The sequence below is a fragment of the Capra hircus genome, chromosome 11 (assembly GCF_001704415.2).
Source record: "Capra hircus breed San Clemente chromosome 11, ASM170441v1, whole genome shotgun sequence".
Taxonomy (NCBI): Eukaryota; Metazoa; Chordata; class Mammalia; order Artiodactyla; family Bovidae; genus Capra; species Capra hircus.
Genome location: NC_030818.1, coordinates 10,217,437 through 10,241,170, shown reverse-complemented (window position 1 = coordinate 10,241,170; position 23,734 = coordinate 10,217,437). Strand labels below are relative to the sequence as shown.

Here is a 23,734-nt window from a genome sequence, read left to right as displayed (position 1 = left end):
GATGATCAGGATTGATGGAAAACAATGCAGATGAGCGAGGACAGAAACCTGAGAAGGGGAATAAATGGGGGATGGGGCTTGAAAGGCAAGCAGGACCACATCATGAGACCTACGGGGCAACCCCAGGATTCATGAGTCAAGGATGATGTGTGAATATCTGGGTCAACCATGGTCTTGCTCGTTGGCTGGGGTAGCATCAGGTCTGGAGGGAAGACAATAGATGGAATGTTGGTCCTGTGAGTTGGGGAATCCCAAGGGGCAGCGATATGGACATGCCCAGGAGGCAGTTGGATATTGAACCTGCTGCTCAGGAGCGTGGTGTGGGCTGGAGATAGGCACTCATTTCAATTTATCTAGGAAAATGGGTCTTTACCTTGGTGCTCGAGCTTTCCAGTGGTGCTATCCTGAAGGCCCCCATTAGAGAAGGCCCCTGTCTGGGTCTCAGTCTAGTGTCGCTGTTGAACTGTTTTCCCCAGGGAGACCTGTCTTATTGTCATGATAGACATTTCTAAAAATATCTTAACTTCAAGCTAATAATTTAAGGTGAGGTTTTTTTTTTTTTTAAGTACAGGAAGAAGGTCACAATTAGCCACTCAATTAATTGTGATGATTAAATTCAAGCATCGGTAGGAAAAATATCAAATACCAAAGCAGATGATTTCCCCTTAAACATTTGATCTATTTACGTCATCTTTAAATTTTGTCTTTAGTAATATGACTTAGCTTCAGATTTTTCAATTATGTCAGCTTGCTATTATTATTATTACTATTTTTTGAAGTGTAAAGGATTGCAAAAAGTGATGAACTGCCCCTGAATGGTAGATGGAATCCTTACCTTGGTTCCGGGATTATGGTTTGTAGCTCCTTACCACCACCTTGTGGCAACAGATTTTTCTGAGATTTGCACTCACGTCTCCAACTTACGCACGCACCTGATAATTGTCAGTGGCATCTCCCAGAAGCCCACCAAAGGTGATCGCGTTGGTAATGCAGCCGAGGTAGATGAACAGGATGGCAGAGATGGACTGAATGTGGAAGCCATCGTAGAAGTCACTTGGGAACCAGGGCAGCTTCCTCTTGACATCAAGACACAGGCCACCGAAGAACCTGCTCAAGACAGGCCCAGGGATTGCTTTCTCACCACAAACACCAGTGTAGGGGCAGAGCTAGTCCCAGGAGCCTGCAGGGCCTGTGGCAAGGAAGGGAACTTGACTAGGGATGGATAGAGGAAGGGATCTTTTCACCAGAACATTTCACACCAGGAAAGAATTATCTCCTTAGACCCACCATCTCCACTGGGAAGGGTGGTCACAGACAGCCCGAGTGGGAGAGGGAAGGCCTTATGGGATCATGTCTTAGGGGCAGACCTAACATTCTACAGGGAATGAAACTCCTGGGGTCCAATGATGGCTATCTTCCTTGTGTCCCTGATTATCTGCAGGATTTCTGTGCTTGGAAAATGTGTGTCCAGTGTTAGGAGGAGATGGAGAGATCCTGGTTTATAGCAGATTCATCAAGCACAGATTCTGAACCTTATTTTATTTTATTCACTTCGTGGAACAAACAAGTGGGAAAAATTTAAGGTTTAGGAGAGTGTTTATTGGGGACGCTATTCTCCAAAGCTCCAAACACAGTAAGCAGGGTTTAGCATACAGCAGGGCTTTTCAACCTTGGTTCTACTGACATTTTAGGCTGGATAATCCTTTGTTAATGGGGAGGGCAGTCCTATGCATCAGAGGACACTGCGCAGCATCCTTGGTCTCTATCTGCTGGATAACAGTATCGTCTCCCCTCCAATTGGGACAAACCAAAAATGTCTCTGAAAATTGCCAGATGTCCCCTGGGTAAGGATCAGGGTAGGGAATGGGTAAAGTTGGGAAACACTGGCTGGCAGACAGCCAAAGGCATATAAAACGTGACTCCTTTCTCAAAGTCACAGCTTTGCAGGACTGATTCTGTCCTTTCCTAAATTCAGATCAAACCAAGTTATTCTAAAAGCTGGCAAAGAAACCCAAACAAGCCAGGAAAATCTATTGTTTTCTTTTAAAACAAGTTTTTTGACTAGGTAACATAAGGTTGAAAAATTCAAAAGGTACTGTTATGGACTGAATTGTGTCCCCAAAAAAGATGTATCAAAATTCTAACCTGTAAATGTGACCTCATTTGGAAACAGAGTCTTTGCACATGAAATCAAGTTAAGACAAAGTCGTTGCTGCTGCTGCTGCTGCTGCTGCTAAGTCGCTTCAGTCGTGTCCAACTCTTTGCGACCCCATGGACGGCAGGCCACCAGGCTCTGCCGTGCCTGGGATTCTCCAGGCAAGAACACTGGAGCGGGTTGCCATTTCCTTCTCCAATGCAGGAAAGTGAAAAGCGAAAGTGAAGTCGCTCAGTCGTGTCCGACTCTTAGCGACCCCATGGACTGCAGCCTACCAGGCTCCTCTGTCCCTGAGATTTTCCAGGCTAGAGTACTAGAGTGGGTTGCCATTGCCTTCTCCGAAGACGAAGTCGTTAGGGGGATCCTAATCCAATATGACTGGTATCTTCAGAAGAAGAGGAAAATGCGATATGAAGACAGAAACACAGGCAGGACAGCATGCGAGGACACAGGCAGGATGCAAGGCAAGCAGCAGCAATGACTGCTGGCCGCAGGCAGCAGCTCGGGACAGGCAAGGAAGGAGTCAGAGGGAGCCTGGCCCTGCTGGCACCTTGATTTGGAACTTCTAGACTCTAAAACATCGAGAGAATCAATTTCTATTGTTTAAGCCACCTAGTCTGTGATATGTGTTGCCGCAGCCCTAGAAAACGAATACAGTTAACAGAGGGTATTCTAAGAAAAGTCTGGGTTCCTTCACTTTATGCGTGCTTCCCCTTTCCTGTCGGATCCTGGAGGAGCTTTGCAGGCGGGGGAGGAAAAGCGTGCAGCTGTCAGACCCCAAGGCCTGAAGTGGGTGCAGCAGACAGAGGAGGAGAAGATTCCTGAAAGGAGCAGAGAAATCTGAGACAGCTGGAGTGGCCGGCAGGCCTGGAGTGGGCACCTTCCTGTCCAGATCAGCTCTTCCCCGATTTCATGCGCGGTTGGCATCTCTCCATCAGCCGCGCCGCTCCCTCCGCCGGCCCCGCCGCCGCCGCCGCCGCCGCCGCCACCGCCTGCAGCGCCGCCTCCAGCAGCCCCGCCGCTGCCTCCCGCCACGGAGCCGTTCATCTGGCCTAATTCAGTCGGGGAGAACACGGACTTCCTGGAAGGAGAAGGGGGACAGGGGGCAGGTAGGGCTCCCAATCCTACGAAGAGCTCAGCACCCCCAGGACTGGCCTCATCAGGCTTAACCTCTTCAGCTACAATCATCAAATATCTTCAAATACAGAGAAAAATACATTAAAGGATCCAGCAATACCCCTCACAGGTCACCCAGGTTTTACAGATGCTCACATTCAGCATATTTGCTTCTGATATATTTTTTTTTTTTTTAGAGAAATAAAACTGGAGAAAAAAAAGTATAAACCTGTGTATGTTGACGTCTCTTTTCAAACCCAAATAAGAAAGGAACAGACTGAAAGCTCCCTCTGGACGACTTCCCCGCTTGCCGCCGCTCATTCTCACACACCTCTTGTCAGCAGAAGGCACCTTCTTGGGTGGCTCAATTCGGATATTCGGGTCCCATTCTCCCGGGGGAAGCACGATGACCTCGTCCAGAAACTCATCGATCCCCGCGATCAGGTCCTCTCGATTCCGGGCCTTGTAGGCCACGTCGCTGAAAAGCTGGCAGGGAGAGAGGTGTAGGGAGAGAGAGGGCCGCTGCCTTGCTGCCGTCCCCGTCTCATCCACCTCCTTGGGGCACACTGCATATACTTTCAAAGAAAGGTGCCTCCTGGGCCTGAAAGCCAGGTCTCTGTATTCCAGTCATCTGACCTGAGTTGAGTTACCTTCCTGCTCTCAGTTTCCCACAGAGCAAGCTCATCAGAAAACCTGTGGACAGCCCAATCAAAGGAGCTCAGGTATTTCAACTCTGTTTTACATCCCAGCCCTTCATCTTTGGAGGGTCAGGCTGCATCATTCCGCACCGTCTCCAGCATGTTCTTTCTGACTTTACAGATCTGACTGGGTCATGCTGGTTTTTAAACTCCCCTAGTCTCCCCATCACAGATGGTCAACTCTCAGCTCTGCCTACAGGCCCTGGCTCCTCTCTTTGGTGTCACCTTCTGCTCTTGAAACCCTTCCACTGAGCCTGTATCAAACCACTCCCATCCAGCTCTCCATCTCTGAGCCGTGGCCCTGGTTCCCTTTGCCTGGAATGCCTGCCTCCTAAGCTTGTGCTCATCCTTAACTGTGAAGCTCCATCGTGTGTGAAGGGCCCCCTGACTGCCTGGGCAGTTGGTATGTGGTTCACTCTCGGGTTGTCGGGCTGTGTCTCCACTTGATTGGTGCTCCTAAAGGGCAGTGACTATTCCCTCGTTGTCATACTCCTCACACCTGTGCAGGACCTGGCACACAGGAGATGCTCAAATGTGACTGTTGAATAAGTGAATGAATGAAGGCACAATGTCTGATGCAGGAGCCATGACGTTCAGGAGTACCTGCTTCTCGTGGCACTTACGTCATCCACCATGAGGGTTGCAATGGCACGGCCAATTTCATTGTAGGATTTTGCTCTCCCAGAGGGTCCCAGCAGTATGAACAGAAATCTGCAAAGAAGACGGAGGAGGAGGAGGAAAGCAAGAAGGAAAAATAAAACCAGATGGAGAGGATTTTCTGGTCCGAAATAGTATCCATTCTCAGCTTTTTAACTGACCATAAACATCTCCCATATTCGCTCCCATGAATCCCATATTTGCTTTGGAGATACATTCCTCTTCATTTCTGCCTAGGCATCCTCACCATGCCCTGGTGTCCCAGAACTCACCCAACAACCCCCCTCCACTTGGCTGCTGCTGCTGCTGCTGCTGCTAAGTCGCTTCAGTCGTGTCTGACTCTGTGCTACCCCATGGACGGCAGCCCACCAGGTTCCCCCATCCCTGGGATTCTCCAGGCAAGAACACTGGAGTGGGTTGCCATTTCCTTCTCCAGTGCATGAAAGTGAAAAGTGAAAGTGAAGTCGCTCAGTCGTGTCTGACTGTTAGCGCCCCCATGGACCACAGCCCACCAGGTTCCTCCATCCATGGATTTTCCAGGCAAGAGCACTGGAGTGGGGTGCCACTGCCTTCTGGAGTGGGGTGCCGTCGCCTTCTCCGCTTGTTGGCTACTTCTTGTCTATGATTATTTTAAATAAATTCTATAAACCTCTTCCCCAGTCAGCTCTCCCTCCCCAGCCAGTTCCCTAGTTTTCCTTCTTCATTTTAGGGGTGTCTCCAGCAGCACTGCTGGCTAATTGCATGGACAGCCGGCCACCCAAGGGTGAGTGTCGTGGGCGGATGTCAACGGTTCTCACCTGGTGGGCACAGGCACCTCGGTCACACCTCCCAGCATGGCTGACTGGATGAGACGCACGAAAGCGATGAACGGCTGGTCCAGGAAGTCCACCTCGCCCACAAGCACGTTGGAGGCTTCTGAGTCCTTGGGGATCTTCTTCATGAATTTGTTTTTCCGCTGGTCAGTGAGGGGGACATGAGATACCCATGGGTACTCATACGCAGTGGTTTTGGCTCTTACTTAGCTCATTCAGACTACTCTGGAGGCCTAACCTTACAAAATTCTCCCAGCGTTTCTCTAGAGACCGAAGGAAATAGCCCAACACTCTCCTGCAGTCTGCAGATGAGGAAACTCAAAGTTGGTTAACCCCAGGGACCAGCTAAGCCTTTCGTAGATGGGAAGGAGCTGGCAATGACTTGACCCCCCCATACTTCCTTGTTCTACTGAAGTATGAGCTGAGGGGTCAGAGAAGAGAGCCAGGCTTGCTGGACAGCAGGTCTCATCCCCCAGCTGCAGCTCAAGCAGATGGGGGTCTTGGCTCATTTACTCCATTGCGTAGCCCTTCGTCTTTTCCTTCACCCTAGTGGCTATGGGAGGAAGAAAACCATCCTGATGGGCAGAGTGGACGGACTTTGTTTTCTCTTTGCCACCAGCATTCCGGCTGATGGGAATCCCTGTACCTGTGGATCCAAGTCTATGGGAGACTTTTGTGCCCCCAAGTCACCCCCAGGGAACCTCCCAGGAAACTCATAGCTTCTGAGCCTTTCCAGCTGAGACTATTGAAGTGCCCTCCAGCCAGTCCCTCTGGCTGGTGTTTATTTAGGGCAGAAAGGTCAAATAGGCAGAGTGAGTGGGGTCTGATGTGAGAGGTGCTGGAGACAAGCCGCCTGCCCACTCTCTGTGGTTATAACTTCCATTCTATGAATAAGACACTGATTCCTCCCAAGACCCCTCAGACGAAGAAAACGCCCAGGGGTGGTCACATACATGCTCTTCTTCATCTTGAACATCTTAGGGTGCATTAGTTTTTCAGATCACTTTCCCTCTAGGTAGCAAGAGGTGGGCAAGGGACAGATACAGTTTCAGAGAAAGAGGTGGGAAGGGGTGTTTGGGTTGCACAGGGCTGGTGGGAGTCCATAGTAGCTGACAAAGGAAGAAAGGGCCCAGGAGGAGCAGGCAAGTGCTTCAGAGAGATCCTTGGGTGCCACAATTTTGCCACCCACTCCCCACCTGATGGGAGTCTCTCCTGTGAGCCCAGAAGCTCAGTGAAGATAAGTTCCACTGTCCCTGGAGAGGGGTCAGCTGTAGGCATGGGCATGGCCAACAGGTCTTACCCCTTTGGGCCCACAGCCATTTCCTGATTTGACTCATGGAGTGTGTGATACAGACTGGGCTGGGGCCCTGCCAGCACTCGATAAGGCTCTGTGAATAAGGGCTACACCCTTATAATCTCTTAAAACCACTCAGAAACATAAAACTGTCTATAACCACCCAGGAACAGCACCAAGGACCCTAATGTAGTGAGAAGAAGCAACAGCAGGTGTTAATGGGAAGGCCAGAATCCCCAGGACTCAAAAGGTCCCTTTGTCCCAAGCTCTGTCAGCTGATTCATAAGCAGGCTCTTCAGGATGGAGGGCTGAGGATACCAGGGCAGCCACTGTGCCCCTGCCAACTCATGTCCCTGGGCACCAGGCAGGGAGAAGCTCTAGGGGACTGGAGGAGAGGTCGGTGGTAGGCGTGTCCTGGAGAACAAGGGTTTGGAACCACAGTGCTCTGGGATAGCCCATGTAGCATGTGTAACCAGGAGCAGAGAGGAGCGAAAACAGAGCCTGTGGTCCCAGTAAGGAGGCGGGGGTGGTAGTACCCCAGCAATGGACCGTGAGAGCGTTCTGGCTGGGCGATGGTCTGGACGTGGGCCTGTCTAACCAGGGTCCTGCTGACCCCACTGCCTAAACCCGGGGGACTCTAGTCCAGCTCTGCCAAGTCACTGCACATGGCCACACTGTCTGAATCCATCTCTGCCCACTGGGAACTCACTGGAACTCAGGGCCAATGTGGAGTGGTAAAAAAAAAGATGCACCTAAAGAAACCCTCTGTTGTACAAAACTGCTGTCCCCACAACAAGTCAACTGCTGCTACAAACACCGAGAAGCAGCATCCTACAACCGCTTAGGAGAACTGGACGCTGGTGCCTGGTGTTGGGCTCCAGTCCCTCAGTTAAAGGTAACTCTGCTTGGGGAAAGTAGTGGATAGTATTCTTGTCACCACTTAGGCAGAAAAAAAATAGGTTGTGGAAAACTTTCACTAGCCAGTGCTTTCTTGTCACTGCTCAACTGTCTGCCCATGCCTATAGTAAAGTGGGGTTCTTCTCTAAATAATATTCTAGGGCACTCGTTCCTAAGTCAGCCCCAAATTAAGGGCTCTAGAGTCAGACTGTCTGGATCAAATCATGGCCATGCCACCTTTCAGCTGCGTGAACTTGGGCATATTATTTCACTCTTTTATGCCCTCATCTGTAGAGGGAACATGGCATAGTACCCTCATGATGCACAGGAAACGCCCTGCACCGTGTAGTGCATCCAATATGTGGACCTCAAGTGGTGGTTGATGTTGTTATTGTTGTTTTATAAATATTCTGGCCACCAAAAGGCCATCCAGACACTGACTTCACTGACTTGAGGGAATGCTTTTGTTTTCCCTTCTCCCAAACTTGGGGCTGCCTGAGCCCCGGAAGTCGCCCGAGCTCTTGAGAAGTTGGTACCAACTTTCAGATGCCCTTCCTCACCTTCCTTTCCACTCCTGGGGGCACAGGCAAGGGGACCTTGAGACCTTCTGCCCCTGAGGTGTGAGTGTTTGGAACTGAGGGCAACTGCCTGTGCGCTTCCCTCAGGGGCATAGTCATGGGGCTCCCGGGCTGTTTGCGGGCTTCTGACCTTGTCAAGGTTTCAGCCAAGCTGGTGAGAAACAAGAATTGACTTTATCCAGCACCAGCCAAGGAGAAGACACACTGTTGTGCAGTCCAGCTGATCCACTATCATTAATGTCTCCATGGGGAGGCCTTACTGCTTCTCTACCCACCCGAGTCCCCACTTCACCATTCAGAGTGCTTGTGGGTGGGGGTCATGGCAGAGGCAGACTCTGTGTGGCAGTCTCTTCAATAAATCCCCAGTTCAAGGACAGCTGACACCTCATCTGATCACATCTCTCTGTCCCCAGGGCCTAGCACACAGCCCCAGTGAAGGATTGTCAGTCACCATGGCTGCCCAGAGCCCCACCTGTGTCCTTACTAGGGACCCCACTTTTTCATGGGACTAGAGTTTTGCCCATGGGGTTCCCCACCCCTAAAACCAAAGACTTCTTCCCGCCCTGGCCCTCTGCTGCAGCCAAGGGCAGGGGTTTTGTACCTGGTCGGTATTTGGGGTGAGAGAAATATCATTCATGCTTCTGCTCTGGGCGTGACCTAGGAGAAAAGGAAAAGGAAGTCCATCAGGGGAGACGGGTTCTCGCAGAACCCTTTCTCTTGGTCTCTACACAGGCTTGTTCCATCTTCACAACCAAAGCAAACTCCCCCGTTATCCTGCAGCCCCTATCAGCTAGCATCCTCTCTCTTTTCTTCCTTTCAATGGCAGCTTTCTTAGAAGAGTTGCTGGACCCCAGGTTCTACTGCTTTCTTCTCACTCCTCAATATGCTACTCCCTGGTCCCAGCCCGCTGCCCTGTCTTCTTAGAGACTAAGATATCTGCTCTGCACAGGCCCTGAGGGTGGGGAGGGACACGGACGCGCTACTGGGTGAGGAGCCAGGCGTCAGCAAGCTTCGTCTCTGTTGGAGAGAGGAGAGCAGTTTCACGTCTGTCTGCCCTGACCCATGGGAGTCTTTAAAGAGGGCTGGGATTTGGGCTGGCAGAGGAGAGGTAGGTGGGGCTCCCCAGGGCCGACAGTTCCTTGCTGCATGAAGGCAGGAGAAGGCCACCTCTCATTTCCCACCAGCAGCCAAATCCAGCGAGCCCCTTCAGGCTTTCTGTGGCCTCTGGAGTCCCTGTACTGCCAGACTCTGCTTTCCTTTATTTCCATCGAGGATCCTCTCAGGCTGGGCTTTTCTCAGGGCCTTGCTTTGCACTCAAACCCTTCAGAGCGCTGACCCCCTCCTCCTTGCTCAATCCCATCCACTTCCGATTCTTCCCCATCTACATTTGTGCCGGGGGTGCCCAGGTTGTATCTCCAGCCCAGATCTCTCCCCTAAGCTCCAGATTTCTCTGAGCAGCCCCGTCTGGCACCTCAGACTCTGCACAGTAGGAAACAAAACTCATTGTCTTCCATCAAATCACACTCCCTCTATCGACGCTAGATCCCCCAGTGCCCTATCCCACGTGTTCACGGGCAATCAGAGCAGACCTTGGAGCCAGCTTCAACTCCCCTCTCTTCCCTTTTCCCACTTCCCACCATTCGCTGAATTCCACCAGCGTCCTTCCCTTTCCATTCTCGCTCTGGCTGCCTGAACACGGCCCTCATCTCTTGCTCCCAGTCATTCAGTCCCTTCTAGCTTATTTCTGATCATGACATGTGCCCGCATCAGACTTCCCAGGAGAACTCATTACCCTCAGAATAAAGGCCGGGACCTTTTTCAAGACACATAGGCCCCCTTCGATTTGGACCCTCTTTCCTTTATATCCTACATCCCTGGTGAGCAGAATCACTCTGTTTCCCCATACATGCGGTGCCCTTCCCAGCGCCTTCCCTTCCCCTGCTGTGTGTTTCCTTTGTTCTAAAGACCATGCTACTGGAAGACTTCTATTTATTCTCCAAGACTCAGGCAAGTGTCTCCTCCTCTCTGAGCCTTCCCAGGTGCCGTCCTGTGGTGGGGCAGGGGGGCGGTGTGTGCACACAAAGCTGTAACCGCTTATTCATGCCTTTTATCCAGGTTCCCACCACGACAACGTTGGCACAGGACGACTTCATACACAGTGAATAAATGAGCAGAAGGCTCATATGCCAAAGCCACTCACAGCCTCTGACTGCCAGCACTGCTCTGCGGAATAACCAAGACCAGGGAGACTAAGCACATCCTGGGGTCACTGAGACTGTTCTCAGAAACGACCGCGGCACAGCCCAGCTGTCGCTCTGGTCACATCGCCACTGCGGTCCCAAAGCACTCCCCTGGCCTGGTCAGCGGCACAGCCCTGGGCTGTGCTTGTTCATACCTTGTCATTTTAGTGAAAGCGCGTAAAGGAAAATACTCCTTTGCACTGCTTTTTATTTTCACTTCCCAAATTCCCTTTTTTTTTTTTTTTTTTGGCTCATGGCTCACCCGTCTGTCCATCCTGACAAACTGCCTGACAGAGCGTGGCCTGTGGCCGTGCCCCGCCCAGGCCCCTGTGGGGGCTGCAGCTCCCCCAGTGTTTCACTACGGGGGGCCAAGACTGTCAGGCAGGATGAGAACATCCTCAGACTGTCCTGGAGGAAAAGCTGGGCTGCAAGACAGATGTAGCCTGCTTTAAATCCTGTTTCTAGGAAGACTTGTCACCAAAAACGGGATTGATGATTAGTGTGACGACAAAGCCTTAGACCAAGTGAAGGGTGCCCAGATCCTTCACATGGGACAGGACTTGCTTCAGAGCACAGGGGACTGGTATTAGGACAGGGCTTGCTTCAGAGCACATGGGACTGGGTTTTAGGACAGGGCTTGATTCAGAGTTGCATTTTTTGGAATAATTATTTAGAAAATTTTGGTAGTAAGTTAGACTATGAGGGCAGCCCAGGGTTTAGGGTGAATGTTAGATTTCTTCTGACACCTGAGAATTCTAGACAGACCCTGGTCTTTACCCCCTCTGCTATGACAAGTGTGATAATTGACTTCAGAGTGCCCCCAGCCAGAACGAAGGGGCTGCACCGTGGCGGAGAAACTCACACAGACGGCCGTAATTCGCACTTTGCCGCACCCTCAGGTCCTCAGTGGAGTGGTGTAGGCTCGGGCCGGCCTTGGGGCTCCGGGCTGGGCTTCGACCTGGGAGGCACGGAGGGATTTAACTCCAGCAGACCTGCTGCAGTGACGCACATTAGCACAGTCCTCATTTACAATCACTTTACCTGAATAAAGCTAGGCTACAGGACAGATCTCTTCCCCTTCGAGGAAGAAAGGATGGTTCGGTTGTTTTGGATTTTGTTTTTGTTTTTCAGAATCTTTTGAAGCAAGTGGATAGTGTGACTGTGATTAGAGAAAATACCTGTACTGTTTAAAGTGGGATAGCTACACAATTGATTAAATAGGCATCAGGTGTTGTAGATGACCTAGGTTCACTCCTGATTCCACAACTACTGATCATTGGGCCCGAGGCAAGTAACGTAACCTCTCCATGCCTCAGCCTCCCGCCCTGGGGGTGGTGAGAACAATTGCTGGTCTGGGGCCTCTCCTGAGGATGACTGAGTTTACACCTAGGGAGCACTCCTGCCTGGTGCAGGGTAAGTGCTGGTATGTACCTGCTGCAGGCTAAATGTTTTCCACTTTAAAATAATTGATCTACAGAGATTCCTCAACTGTTTTCAGCTAGCAGCATTATCAGTTTTGTACTGATTCCAGCACTTATCTGACAGGTCCAGCGAGGCTCGAGTCTGGGCATCTCGACTCTGGGATATCAAGAGTGGAGGGTTGGAGATTTGAGATGCATGCAGAGGACAAGCGTTATGGCCCAACTCACTGCTGGTGGAGGAGACTGCCTTTCCTATGTCGGCCAAGGAGCGGTGGATGGGCTTTGTGGTTTGGTGGCGGTGTTTCCTCAGGAGGACGTAGCTGACCCTCTCGCGGAGCTCTGGACGAAGGAGGCCATCCTCAATTTGCTTCTCAATGACGTCGTCTAAGTGGGAAACAAACATGCCTTGTCCACAGGGGACAGAATGACCAGGGGTGCGGGGGTCTTCAGTTTCACCTGTTATTTATGGGATTAAAAGTGAACTAAAGGAGGCATGGAAGGTAGAAACAGTCCCAACCTTTGCCACAAACTGAAAATTTGGACCAGTCATGAACCTTCAGGCTCCTTATAGGTAGAAGTGTGTGTCTGTGGGAGTTCGTGCATGTGTGTGCACGTGGGTGCATGTGTGCAGATGTGGTTCATGTGAGTGCATTGTGGGCACGTGTGTGCACGCATGTATGGGTATAGGATTCTCTGCTCTATCAATAATATTGTGGAAAGTAAATGAAATTATAGCCATGAAAGACCCTAAGAAGCACAAGGTACTATGCCAAGTGGTTTTAGTCCCAGTGTGAATTCTTTTTAGAAAAATATTTGGGGCAGCATACTTCTGGTAAAACTGAATGTGCTAAAACAAAATTCATAAGGAGTTTCAGGGACAGTAAGGCAAGCTACTCCCTTCCTTTGTCACTCCATCAAACGAGAGCTAATTTCCTGAAGATGAGTGATGATCCATTTACCCTGATAAGAAACAGGTTGCCATGGCAATGGGTGTCTCCAACCAGGCTCAGAAGCGCTCTCCCTTTCGTTCCATTGCTGAATGGCATTTCAGAGGCTGATCTTGCCCTCTCTATAGGCATCTGAAACTAGGAGCAACCGTGATGCTGCTTTGGGAGCATCAGACCCAAAACCTGGTCTCCGCAGAATTAGGCAGGCATCAGAGGTGGGCATGCCACCTAGACCAAGGGTGGGCAAGAGATGGGGCAGGGGAAGGGGGATGTTGCCTGGTTTGCGGGGGCCACAGCAGTCCTTGCCTCACCTATGATCTGTGGTAAGGAGCCACCGTCCAAATCCAGCAGCACGGTTCCCGTCTGCAGGCAGGTGCGGAGCTCAAAGAGGCTGTGCAAGGACAGCGTGGACACGTGGGGCTTGCTCCAGCGTTCGCCTCCTTCCTCTACCTTTTCTTCAAACTTTATCCACCTGGAGAGGTAAGGATGGGGCTGAGCATGGCCTTTGCCCTCAGGAGACGCCCCAAGCTGGGCCTCTTCAGGAGAGGGATGCTGGCTTGCAGGTCATGCTCTGCACGTTGTGGGGGCATTGGCCCTCTACTCACAGGCAGAGGGTCTCCTGGGGACTCATCCCTCACTCCTGATGTGGCCATGCTCAGGGCAAAGTGGCAGCAGAGAATGACCATAAATGGGTGTGAAAACTATTCTTTTTTTTTTTCCCCTTTTATTTATTTTCTAATTGGAGGATAATTGCTTTATTGGATATGTTGCAAAATTGGATTTGGTGATGGTGGCACAACTCTGCACATTTACTAAAAATCGTTTAATTAATACACTTAAAACAGGGGAGCTTTATGGTATCCTACAATAATAGAGCTCTTTAAAAAACAAACCATCCACTGGATCCTAGTTACCTGTCTACCAGTCACATGTGTTTTCAGTGCCTGTCTTATGAGGGTATGGTTTGCTGGGAGAGGGGATCGTTTCCCCACAGTTCCACTGTAGGGCCTGAGGTTTCCATGAATCACACTCAGATTTTGGTTCTGAAAGTTCAGGGTAAAATCCAAATGTAATTTATGGGAGGAAAGAAATTAAACCAAAGATGTGTAAGAATTTGTCCTTTCTAGAAGCCTCGGGATCATAGGCTGAGGGGGTGGCCACGTGGGAAGGCCTCGGGCCACTGGCAGAGGCAGCGCTGGCCTGTAACTCCTCTGCAGAGGGCAGCACTGGACAGCCTGTAGAGCCACAAGGAGGCAGAGACTCCTGGCTGGAGAACTGCTAGCTCAGTTTTATTAAATATTGACCTCAAATTTCTGAGTAGCTTCAAACTATTCCAGTCAAAATCCTATGGGAATGTTTTTGGGCTGTGACTAACTCTAAAGTTCCTCTGAAAAAGAGGATAGTTGGGGAATGTCAGAGAATAGTTAGGGAAAGTCTAAAAAAGAAGAATGGGGATGGGACATGCCTTTTGCAGATATAAAAACTTACTGAAAACCTTGAGTAATTAAAGCATTATAATTCCAGCCCAGATATAGACAAAGGGATCTAGAAAACAGCCCAGAAATATACCTGAGCCCCCATGGGGGTCTGGGTTTTGATGGAGGAGTTGTTTAAAAGTCCACTAGCGACTACCTTGGAGAAGGCAATGGCACCCCACTCCAGTACTCTTGCCTGGAAAATCCCATGGACAGAGAAGCCTGGTAGGCTGCAGTCTATGGGGTCACTAAGAGTCGGACACGACTGAGCGATTTCACTTTCACTTTTCACTTTCATGCGTTGGAGAAGGCAATGGCACCCCACTCCAGTACTCTTGCCTGGAAAATCCCATGGACAGAGAAGCCTGGTAGGCTGCAGTCTATGGGGTCACTAAGAGTCGGACACGACTGAGCGATTTCACTTTCACTTTTCACTTTCATGCGTTGGAGAAGGAAATGGCAACCCACTCCAGTATTCTTGCCTGGAGAATCCCAGGGACAGGGGAGCCTGGTGGGCTGCCGTCTATGGGGTCGCACAGAGTCGGACACGACTGAAGCGACTCGGCAGCAGCAGCAGCAGCAGCAGGGACTACCCTGGTGGTCCAGTGGTTAATAGTACTCCTTCCAATGCAGGGGACAAGGGTTCAATCCCTGCTCAGGGAATTCAGATCCCATGTGCCAGTGGGCAACTAAACCCATGCACCACAACCATGCAATGCTTTTAGAGAAGCCTGTGTGAAATGAAGAGGCCACGTGCTGCAATGAAGACCCAGCACAGCCAATATATAAATAAATACAATGATAAAAAGTAAAAGATAACCAACCTAAGTATAAACAAATGAAGTCCCTACTTCTTACCAAACACTACTAAATTCTATATGGATTAAAGGCTAAACAAAAAATTAATCTATAATGGAATATTGTTGAGCCTTAAAAAAAACAGGAAGTCTTGACACATGCTGCAGCATGGATGAAACTTGAAGACATTATGCTAAGGGAAATAAGCCAGCCACAAAAGGACAAATATTGTAAGATTCCACTTATATGAGGGGCATAGAGTAGTCAAATTCATAGAGACAGGTGGTTGCTAGGGGCTGAGGAGAGACGGGTGGAAGAATTGCTGTTTAAGGGCAATAGAGTTTCAGTTTTGCTGGATGAAGGCATTCAGGAGATGGATGGTAGTGATGGTTCTGTAACAATGTGAATGTACTTAATGTCACTGAACTGTACACTTCAAGATGGCTCAAATGGTAAAATTTATGTTATATCTATCTTGCCACAATTAAATAACAATGTGAAAATCTATAAACATAAATATAAACATACTAGAAGAGAATATAGGGGAATATTATATTCTTACTATAACATTATATAATACATATTATATATTATTATATAATATAATATATTATAATTCTTATTATAATATTATATTCTTATATCCTTGGTTGGGGAGAAAGACTTCCTAAACAGTATGTAAAACCATAAAGGAAAAGAAATGGGCACTTTGTTATACAAAAATATACTAAAACCTGTGCATAACACAGTAAGACATAAATAAAGTTCAAAGAAATGCAATATACTCAGAAAATATTTGCCGCAAACAGGACATCAAAGGCTTTTTTTTTTCTGGCTGCACCCCATGGCATGTGGGATCTAGTTCCCTGACTAGGGATCACACCCACACCCCTGCATTGGAAGTGCAAGTCTTCACCACTGAACTGGCAGGGAAATCCACGAAGCTTCTTCACAACAATAGGAAAAACTCAAATTACCCAACTGAAAAGTGAACAATTCTGAAAAGAAATGAAGGTGGGCAATAAACCTCTGAAAAGATGTTCAACTTTCCTACTAATCGAGAACACTTAGAGAATGTTGTGGGGGCTTCCCAGGTGGCCCAGTGGTAGGAATCCTTCTGCCAATGCAGGAGACACATGTTTGATCCCTTATCCCAGAAGATTCCGCACACCGAGGAGCAGCTAGCCTGTGTGCCATAGCTATTGAGCCTGTGCTCTAGAGGCCAGGAACTACAGCTACTGAGCTCACCTACCGCAACCGCTGAAGCATGCAACCCTTAAGCCCATGCTCAGCGACAAGGGAAGCCACTGCCATGACAAGCCCAGGCATCACAGCTAGAGAGCAGCCCCCGATCACCGCAACTAGAGAGAAGTCTGCACAGTAACAAAGACCCAGCACTACCCAAAATGGACAAATTTAAAATGAATGGTGTTGCAAATGAAACAACATCCTTTGCTTCTCATATTGGCAGAAATTTAAAAGATTGACAACTTCCTGTGTGGGTGGAAACATGGGGAGGTGGACACTCATATACTGTATGTAGGTACATAGTATGTGTGCATATTTATATCATGTGTGTTTGTATATATATATCGTGTGTGTATATATATAGTGCAGCCACACAGCCTTCTTGGGGTGAGGAATTGGGGAGCCTCTTTTGTCTTTCAACCCAGTAGTTCAAATTCTAGGAAGTTATCACAGGAGTAGCATCGCACATCTGCACACAGTAATGTGGATACTAGGAGACACTCACTTCAGCTTTGTCCATTAGGGTGAAGAATTGGAAACCACCAGTGTTCAGTAAGGACTTTGTCGTATCAGTTCCATATGTCCATGCCACGGAATACCCCTCAGAGATAAAAAGTATGAGGATGAACTATGTACTGACAGGATGGACAATATCACCCCATTTTATAACAAGAAGAAAAACACATGCATGTGTGCATGGGGGTCTTTACACCTGTGTCTGAACAAATCCGGCAGCACTTTTGGATGGATGCCTATCAGATGGTTAAATGATTACTTCTGAAGGGAGGTATGAGGTTGTTGGGGGCAAGATTTAAGACATTTTCACTCTATTGTGTTAATTAGTATCGTAAGAGTGCAGCCTACGTAGCAAGACAACCAGTTTGAATCCCAGCTTTACATTCACCAGCTATGGACTTTTCTTCCCTGGTGGCTCAGATGGTAAAGCATCCGCCTGAAAGGCAAGAGACCCAGGTTCGATCCTTGGGTGGCGAAGATCCTCTGAAAAAGGGAGTGGTTACTCACTCCAGTATTCTTGCCTGAAGAGTTTCATGGACAGAGGAGCCTGGTGGGCTACAGTCCATGAGGTTGCAAAGAGTCAGACACAACTGAGTAACTAACGCTTTCACTTTCAGTATAGTAAGAGTGCAGCCTGTGGAACAAGACAACCAGGTTTTGAATCCCAGCTTCACATTTACTAGCTATGGACTTTGAACATGTTACTCAATCTCTTACCACCTTTGTTTCCTTCCGGAATAATAATAATTTATAGCAATTAGAGAAGCGCCTGGCACATAATGCACATTCTGTCAGCTTTGCAAATGTAAAAGGAAAGAGCATTGCTTTTGTAAACTGAGAGACAATAAGCAAATAAGAAAGTACAAGCATTCAAGGCTCTTCCAACCAGACGACATTATGGTTGATATTATGATGACCTGCATATTAGATCTCTGTGTATGCGAGCATGCACACGCACACACACATTTTACATTAATGACAGTATTAAGGACGTGGTATCTAATGGATACCCTTTCACATCTATGAAATGAAATGAAAGTCTCTCAGTCGCGTCCGACTCCTTGCAACCCCATGGACTGTAACCCCATGGACAGGCTCCTCTATCCACGGAATTCTCCAGGGCAAGAATACTGGAGTGGGTTGCCATGCTTTCCTCCCACCCAGGGATCAAACCCCGGTCTCCCACATTGCAGGCAGATTCTTTACCATCTGAGTCACCAGGGAAGTCCATGTTCAGTGCTAAAGAACCGTATTACCTGCTAGACATTTTATCTCTATAAAACCTATAAATATTCATATCATTTTAAAGGCTCTTTAGCATGCCACTGTATGAGCAGACCAAAATTTATGTGAATAATCCTAATTTGGTAGACATTTACATGATTTCTAATTACTCTGTATTGTAAATAAGGTTGGTTTGAATATCCTTGGCCCCTGTCTGCACATTTTTACGTGTATGACATACATTGTCAAACTGTTCTCCAGAAAGCCGTGCCGATTCTTATTTCCACTAGAGTACAGGAGACCTCACATTTCTCTCAAGTCTCTCAGACTCTAATATTGTCATTCCTTTTCAACTTTGCTCATTTAGTAATTGAAAAATTATATCATATTTGCATTCTTTTGACTACATGTGAGGTTAAATATCTTTTCCTTTGTCAGATTTCCTCTTCACACAATTGTGTGAGTACTTTGCTATATCAATGTTTAACATCCTGATTCAATACATTCATTTGAGAATAGTTAACTGGGAGCCTGGAAGGACCTTAGGGGCTTAGAGGGACACAGGATGAAGAGGACTTTTTTCCTAATATACATGTGTTTGTTGACTGTTTAAGCTGGCTTAAACTCAACATTCAAAAAATTAAGATCATGGCATCCAGTTCTGTCACTTCATGGCAAATAGATGGGGAAACAATGGAAACAGTGACAGACTTTATTTTATTGGGCTCCAAAATCACTGCAGACGGTGACTGCAGCCGTGAAATTAAAAGATGCTTGATTCTTGGAAGAAAAGCTATGACAAACCTAGACAGCATATTAAAAAGCAGAGACATTACTTTGCCAGCAAAGGTCCATACAGTCAAAGCTATAGTTTTTCCAGTAGTCATGTAGGGATGTGAGAGTTGGACTATAAAGAAACCTGAATGCCAAAGAATTTATGCTTTTGAGCTGTGATGTTGGAGAAGACTCTTGAGAGTCCATTGGACAGCAAGGAGATCCAATATTCATTGGAAGGACTGATGCTGAAGCTGAAACTCCAATACTTTGGCCACCTGAGGTGAAGAATTGACTCATTGGGAAAGACCCTGATGCTGGGAAAGATTGAAGGCAGGAGGAGAAGGGGATGACAGAGGATGAGATGGTTGGATGGCATCACTGACTCAATGGACATGAGTTTGGGCAATCTCCAGGAGTTGGTGATGGACAGGGAAGCCTAGTGTGCTGTGATCCATGGGGTTTATATATATATATATATATATATATAAACTTTTCATATTCTTTTCCATTATAGTTTATTATAGGACATTGAATAAAGTTTCCTGTGCTATTAACAGGACCTTGTTGTTTATCCATTGTATATATGATAGCTTGCAACTGCTAACTATTTCAAACTCTGAAGAATGGGAAAGTTTGACTAGAGGAGTCCTGGGAGGTGAAGACTGAAAACATGGGGCTGGAGCAGAGACTCAAGGACTTACCTTGGAGACTCACAAAGGTATAGCGGACATCTTTAACTGGGAAATATGTTTGGGACAACATTATTTAAATTATGCTAGATCCAAGCCTCTATGATATCCCTCCAAAGTTTTTCTAAAAGTTGTCTAAACATAAGGGTTTGCAAGGAAGAAATCAAAGGACAGGTCCAAATGTTTTGGTGAGGAGATGGTTTCCCTTCTTCCTGAGAGTCTTTCTCCTATTTAATCACTCATATTGCCAATTTTTATCTCAAAAATTACCTTCATTTTTAAAAAAGCGCTATATGCAGACAAGGTCTCAACCAACCTGAGCACAGTCTGCAGAAAAGCAAAATTATCTGTTTCCAGGTTCAAGGCAATGTCAGAACTAGACTCCTGCTACCAGAATCCCTTGAGAACTTAATTTTTAAAAAAGTCCAGGATACTCAACAGCTTCACTATGGATATGTCTTCAGTTGTCCTTGCTACTATTTTGGGAATCCAGATATTGAAACAGTAAGCCCAAGACCTGAACTTGATTTTGCGTTTTTAATGACTACAGCTAGAAATTAAGCTCCCTTTCACCTTGAGTAGAACATAGAAACATGGAGAGAACCCAAGGTCTGTAGCTTGGTTTTCAACTTTGACTGTTTATTAGAACTGCCTAAAGAGGTGTCTGGAGAATCCCAGGGACAGGGGAGCCTGGTGGGCTGCCATCTCTGGGGTTGCACAGAGTCAGACACGACTGAAGCAACTTAGCAGCAGCAGCAGCAAAGAGATTTTTAAAATTCCTGCTGCCTCAGTACACACCACGAGCAGGGTAGCCTGGCCATAGAAGCTCCTAGGTTATTTGTGCCCTGCATGAGCCTCTACCCTACAGTCATATAGAACTGCGTGGCTCAGGGATAGCTGGGCTTGTCTGAGGTCCCAATGCTGGTAGAGAGCTCTGTGCACATGGATCCCATTCTTTTTATATGGAAGGGAATATGGCCTCTTCCCTTAGAATGGCTCTGAGAACCCCAGCTGAAGAGGTCGAGTGGATCTCTGAAGGCTCTTTTCCAGCTTGGTCATTCTATACTTTCTTTTCTCTGATTTTTAAAGTAGAGTGCATACCTCTACACTAGCATATCTCAAACTCTAGTGAGCATGCAAGTACCTTGGGGATCCTGTTAGAATGCAGGTTCTAACTCAGCAGGTCTGGGAAGGGGTCCAAATTCGGCATTTCTTTTTAAAGTTTTTTACTGAAGTATAGCTGATTTACAAGGTTGTGTCAGTTTCAGGTATACAGCAAAGCGATTCTTTTTTAGGTTATTTTCGACTGTAGGTGGAAACACACTGTAGGTGTAGTTGTGGGTTATTACAAGATATTGACTATAGTTCCCTGTGCTATATATTAGGTCCTTGTCGTTTTTCTATTTTGCATACGGTAGTGTGTATCTTTTAATCCCAAAGCTCTAATTTATCCCCTACCCCCACCCGCTTTCCCCTTTGGTAACTGTGCTTGTTTTCTATGTCTGTGAGTCTCTTTCTGGTTTGTAAATAAGTTCACTTGTATAATTCTTTTAGATTCCACATATAAGTGATATCATATGCTATTTGTCATTCTCTGTCTGACTTCACTTAGTGTGATAATCTCCAGGTCCATCCATGTTGCTGTTCATTCTCTTTTATGACTGAGTAATATTCCATACTTTAAGAACTGCTATCCTAGGATGATGATTCTTAAACTTAGTTGCATATAAATATACCTGAGATGGGCCTTCCCAGGTGGTCCTGTTGTTAAGAATCTGCCTTCCATTGCAGGGAAGGTGGGTTTGATCCCTGGTTAGGGAACTAAGACCCCACATGCCATGAGGCAACTAAGTCAGGACGCTGCAACAAAAGAGCTCGCAAGCTGCAACGAAGACCCGAGCTGATAAACAAACAAAACCCCTCAGATACCCTTTGTGGGCTGCACTGGGGCTTTGTTGCTGCACATGGGCTTTTTATTTAGTTGCCACAAACGGGGGCTTCTCTTTGTTTCAATGCACAGGCTTCTCATAGCGGAGCGCAGGATCTAGACGGGCGGGCTCCAGTAGTTGCCGCAGGCTGGCCCAGCAACTGCAGTTCACGGGCTCTAGAGCGCAGGCTCAGTAGTTGTGACACACAGGCTTAGTTGCTCTGAGGCATATGGAATCTTCCCGAACCAGGGTTTGAACCCATGTCTCCTGCATTGAGAAGTGGATTCCTATCCACTGCGCCACCTTAGAAGTCCCTTCGAATACTTTTAACACATTAGTGACTAGAGACATGTTAATGCCACAGGCGTAAGTTTCTGCAAAAACTCCTTCAGTCAATAATGTGTTAAAATCTTGATGTCCAGGTCTTATCCTAGACCAGTTTACCTCAGAATATATGGGTCAGATACAGGCAACTCTGCTACAGATTGTTCCAAGTAAAGTTCCTGACTTCCAGGGCCCAGAGGCTAAAATGACATTTAATTTTTAGTCAGCCATCTTTGCTCATTGTTTCAGTGTATACCTGCCCCTCCAAATAGACATCAGGCTTTTTGAGAACAGGGACCATCATTTCTTCCCTGCTGTCCTTTCTGGTCTCCTACCCAGAGTAGCTCCATTAAATGCTTGCTCCTTCCTCTTTGAGGTAGTGAGGCCTCAATGATTACTTTGGGTGAAGTCTGGCTATGAGGAAATGACTGGGAAAAAGAGCTCTCAACAATCATGGGGTTTAACTGGGTTGTTTTTTTTAAAATAAACTTTTGGCCATGCTGAGCAGCATGTGGGATCTTAGTTCCTCTACCAGGGACTGAACCCACACCTCCTGCATTGGAAGCGTGGAGTCCTAACCACTGGACTGCCAGAGAAGTGCCCCCCACCTTTTTAAAAAGATTTTTCAAAATAATTTAAGCAATGATCATCAGAGTCTAGTAACATCACAGACATACACACAAAGGTCAGCTGGACAGGAGCTGCCTTCTGATGGAAGCAAACATTACCACCTGTGAAACAGTCTTGTGGAAAAGTCAATTAGGAATCAAATAAGTCTGAACTCAACTGCACTTTCAGGAAAAACAGGCACAGAGGAACATGGAAAACTCAGCTGCAGGGATGCAGTTAACAAAATCCAGTATTTAGAAAACCATATAGGAAAAACAACGCAGTTTCTTTAGAAATAATGACTACTGCAAGGGGAAAATAAAAGAGAAGGGACCTGTAGATTGAAAAAGATGTAGAAGATAAATCTCCCAAATAGAGTGTGTGGACTGTGAAATGGAATATTTGCTACCTTATCAGTAAACAAGGATGTCATAGCCATTAGTGATTTCAGGCCTCCGAATATGAGTTTCTAAAAAGAGAGTGCCCAAGTGTGAGAACCATGTCTTTGATCCAAGAGTTGTTGGCTGCCACCACTCCCTATGGTGAGGAACAAAGGATGTTAAAAAATCAAGAAGCAGGACGCTGGTCCCAGGTAGCTGAGATGCATATGAAGGGAATGATTTCTGTGAGTCGAAATGCTTTCATCTTTCCATACGTAAGTTCAGCTCAGTTCAGTCGCTAAGTCGTCTGACTCTTTGCGACCCGATGGATTGCAGCATGCCAGCACTCCATCACCAATTCCCGGAGCTTACTCAAACTCATGTCCATTGTGTCGGTGATGCCATCCAACCATCTCATCCTTGGTCATCCCCTTCGCCTTCCACCTTCAATCTTTCCCAACATCAGGGTCTTTTCCACTGAGTCAGTTCTTCACATCAGGTGGCCAGAGTATTGGAGTTTCAGCTTCAGCATCAGTCCTTCCCATGAATATTCAGGACAGATTTCCTTTAGGATGGACGGTTTGGATCTCCTTGCAGTCCAAGGGACTCCCAAGAGACTTCTCCAACGCCACAGTTCAAAAGCATCAATTCTTTGGCACTCAGCCTTTTCTTTATAATTCAACTCTCACATCCATACATGACTACTGGAAAAACCATAGCCTTGACTAGACAGACCTTTTTTGGCAAAGTAATGTCTCTGTTTTTTAATAAGCTGTCTAGGTTGGTCATCTTTTGTTCCAAGAATCAAGGATCTTTTAATTTCATGGCTGCAGTCACCATCTGCAGTGATTTTGGAGCCCCCAAAATAAAGTCTGTTGCTGTTTCCCTTGTTTCCCCATCTATTTGCCATGAAGTGATGAGGCAAGATGCCATGATCTTAGTTTTCTGAAT

The 23,734-nt window shown here is 47.3% G+C and overlaps 1 protein-coding gene across 1 annotated transcript in view; it reads right to left on the bottom strand.

The window, feature by feature from the left end:
- Positions 1–23,734, bottom strand: part of SLC4A5 (solute carrier family 4 member 5) — a 93,480-nt gene that overhangs the window by 24,966 nt on the left and 44,780 nt on the right. The window contains exons 4-12 of the mRNA XM_018054707.1: positions 13,127–13,287; positions 12,100–12,252; positions 11,310–11,405; positions 8,809–8,864; positions 5,424–5,581; positions 4,593–4,680; positions 3,603–3,757; positions 3,036–3,236; positions 933–1,107 (exon numbers count right to left, since the gene is read on the bottom strand). Coding sequence (XP_017910196.1) covers positions 933–1,107; positions 3,036–3,236; positions 3,603–3,757; positions 4,593–4,680; positions 5,424–5,581; positions 8,809–8,864; positions 11,310–11,405; positions 12,100–12,252; positions 13,127–13,287 — 1,243 coding nt within the window. The remainder of the gene's footprint in view (positions 1–932; positions 1,108–3,035; positions 3,237–3,602; positions 3,758–4,592; positions 4,681–5,423; positions 5,582–8,808; positions 8,865–11,309; positions 11,406–12,099; positions 12,253–13,126; positions 13,288–23,734) is intronic.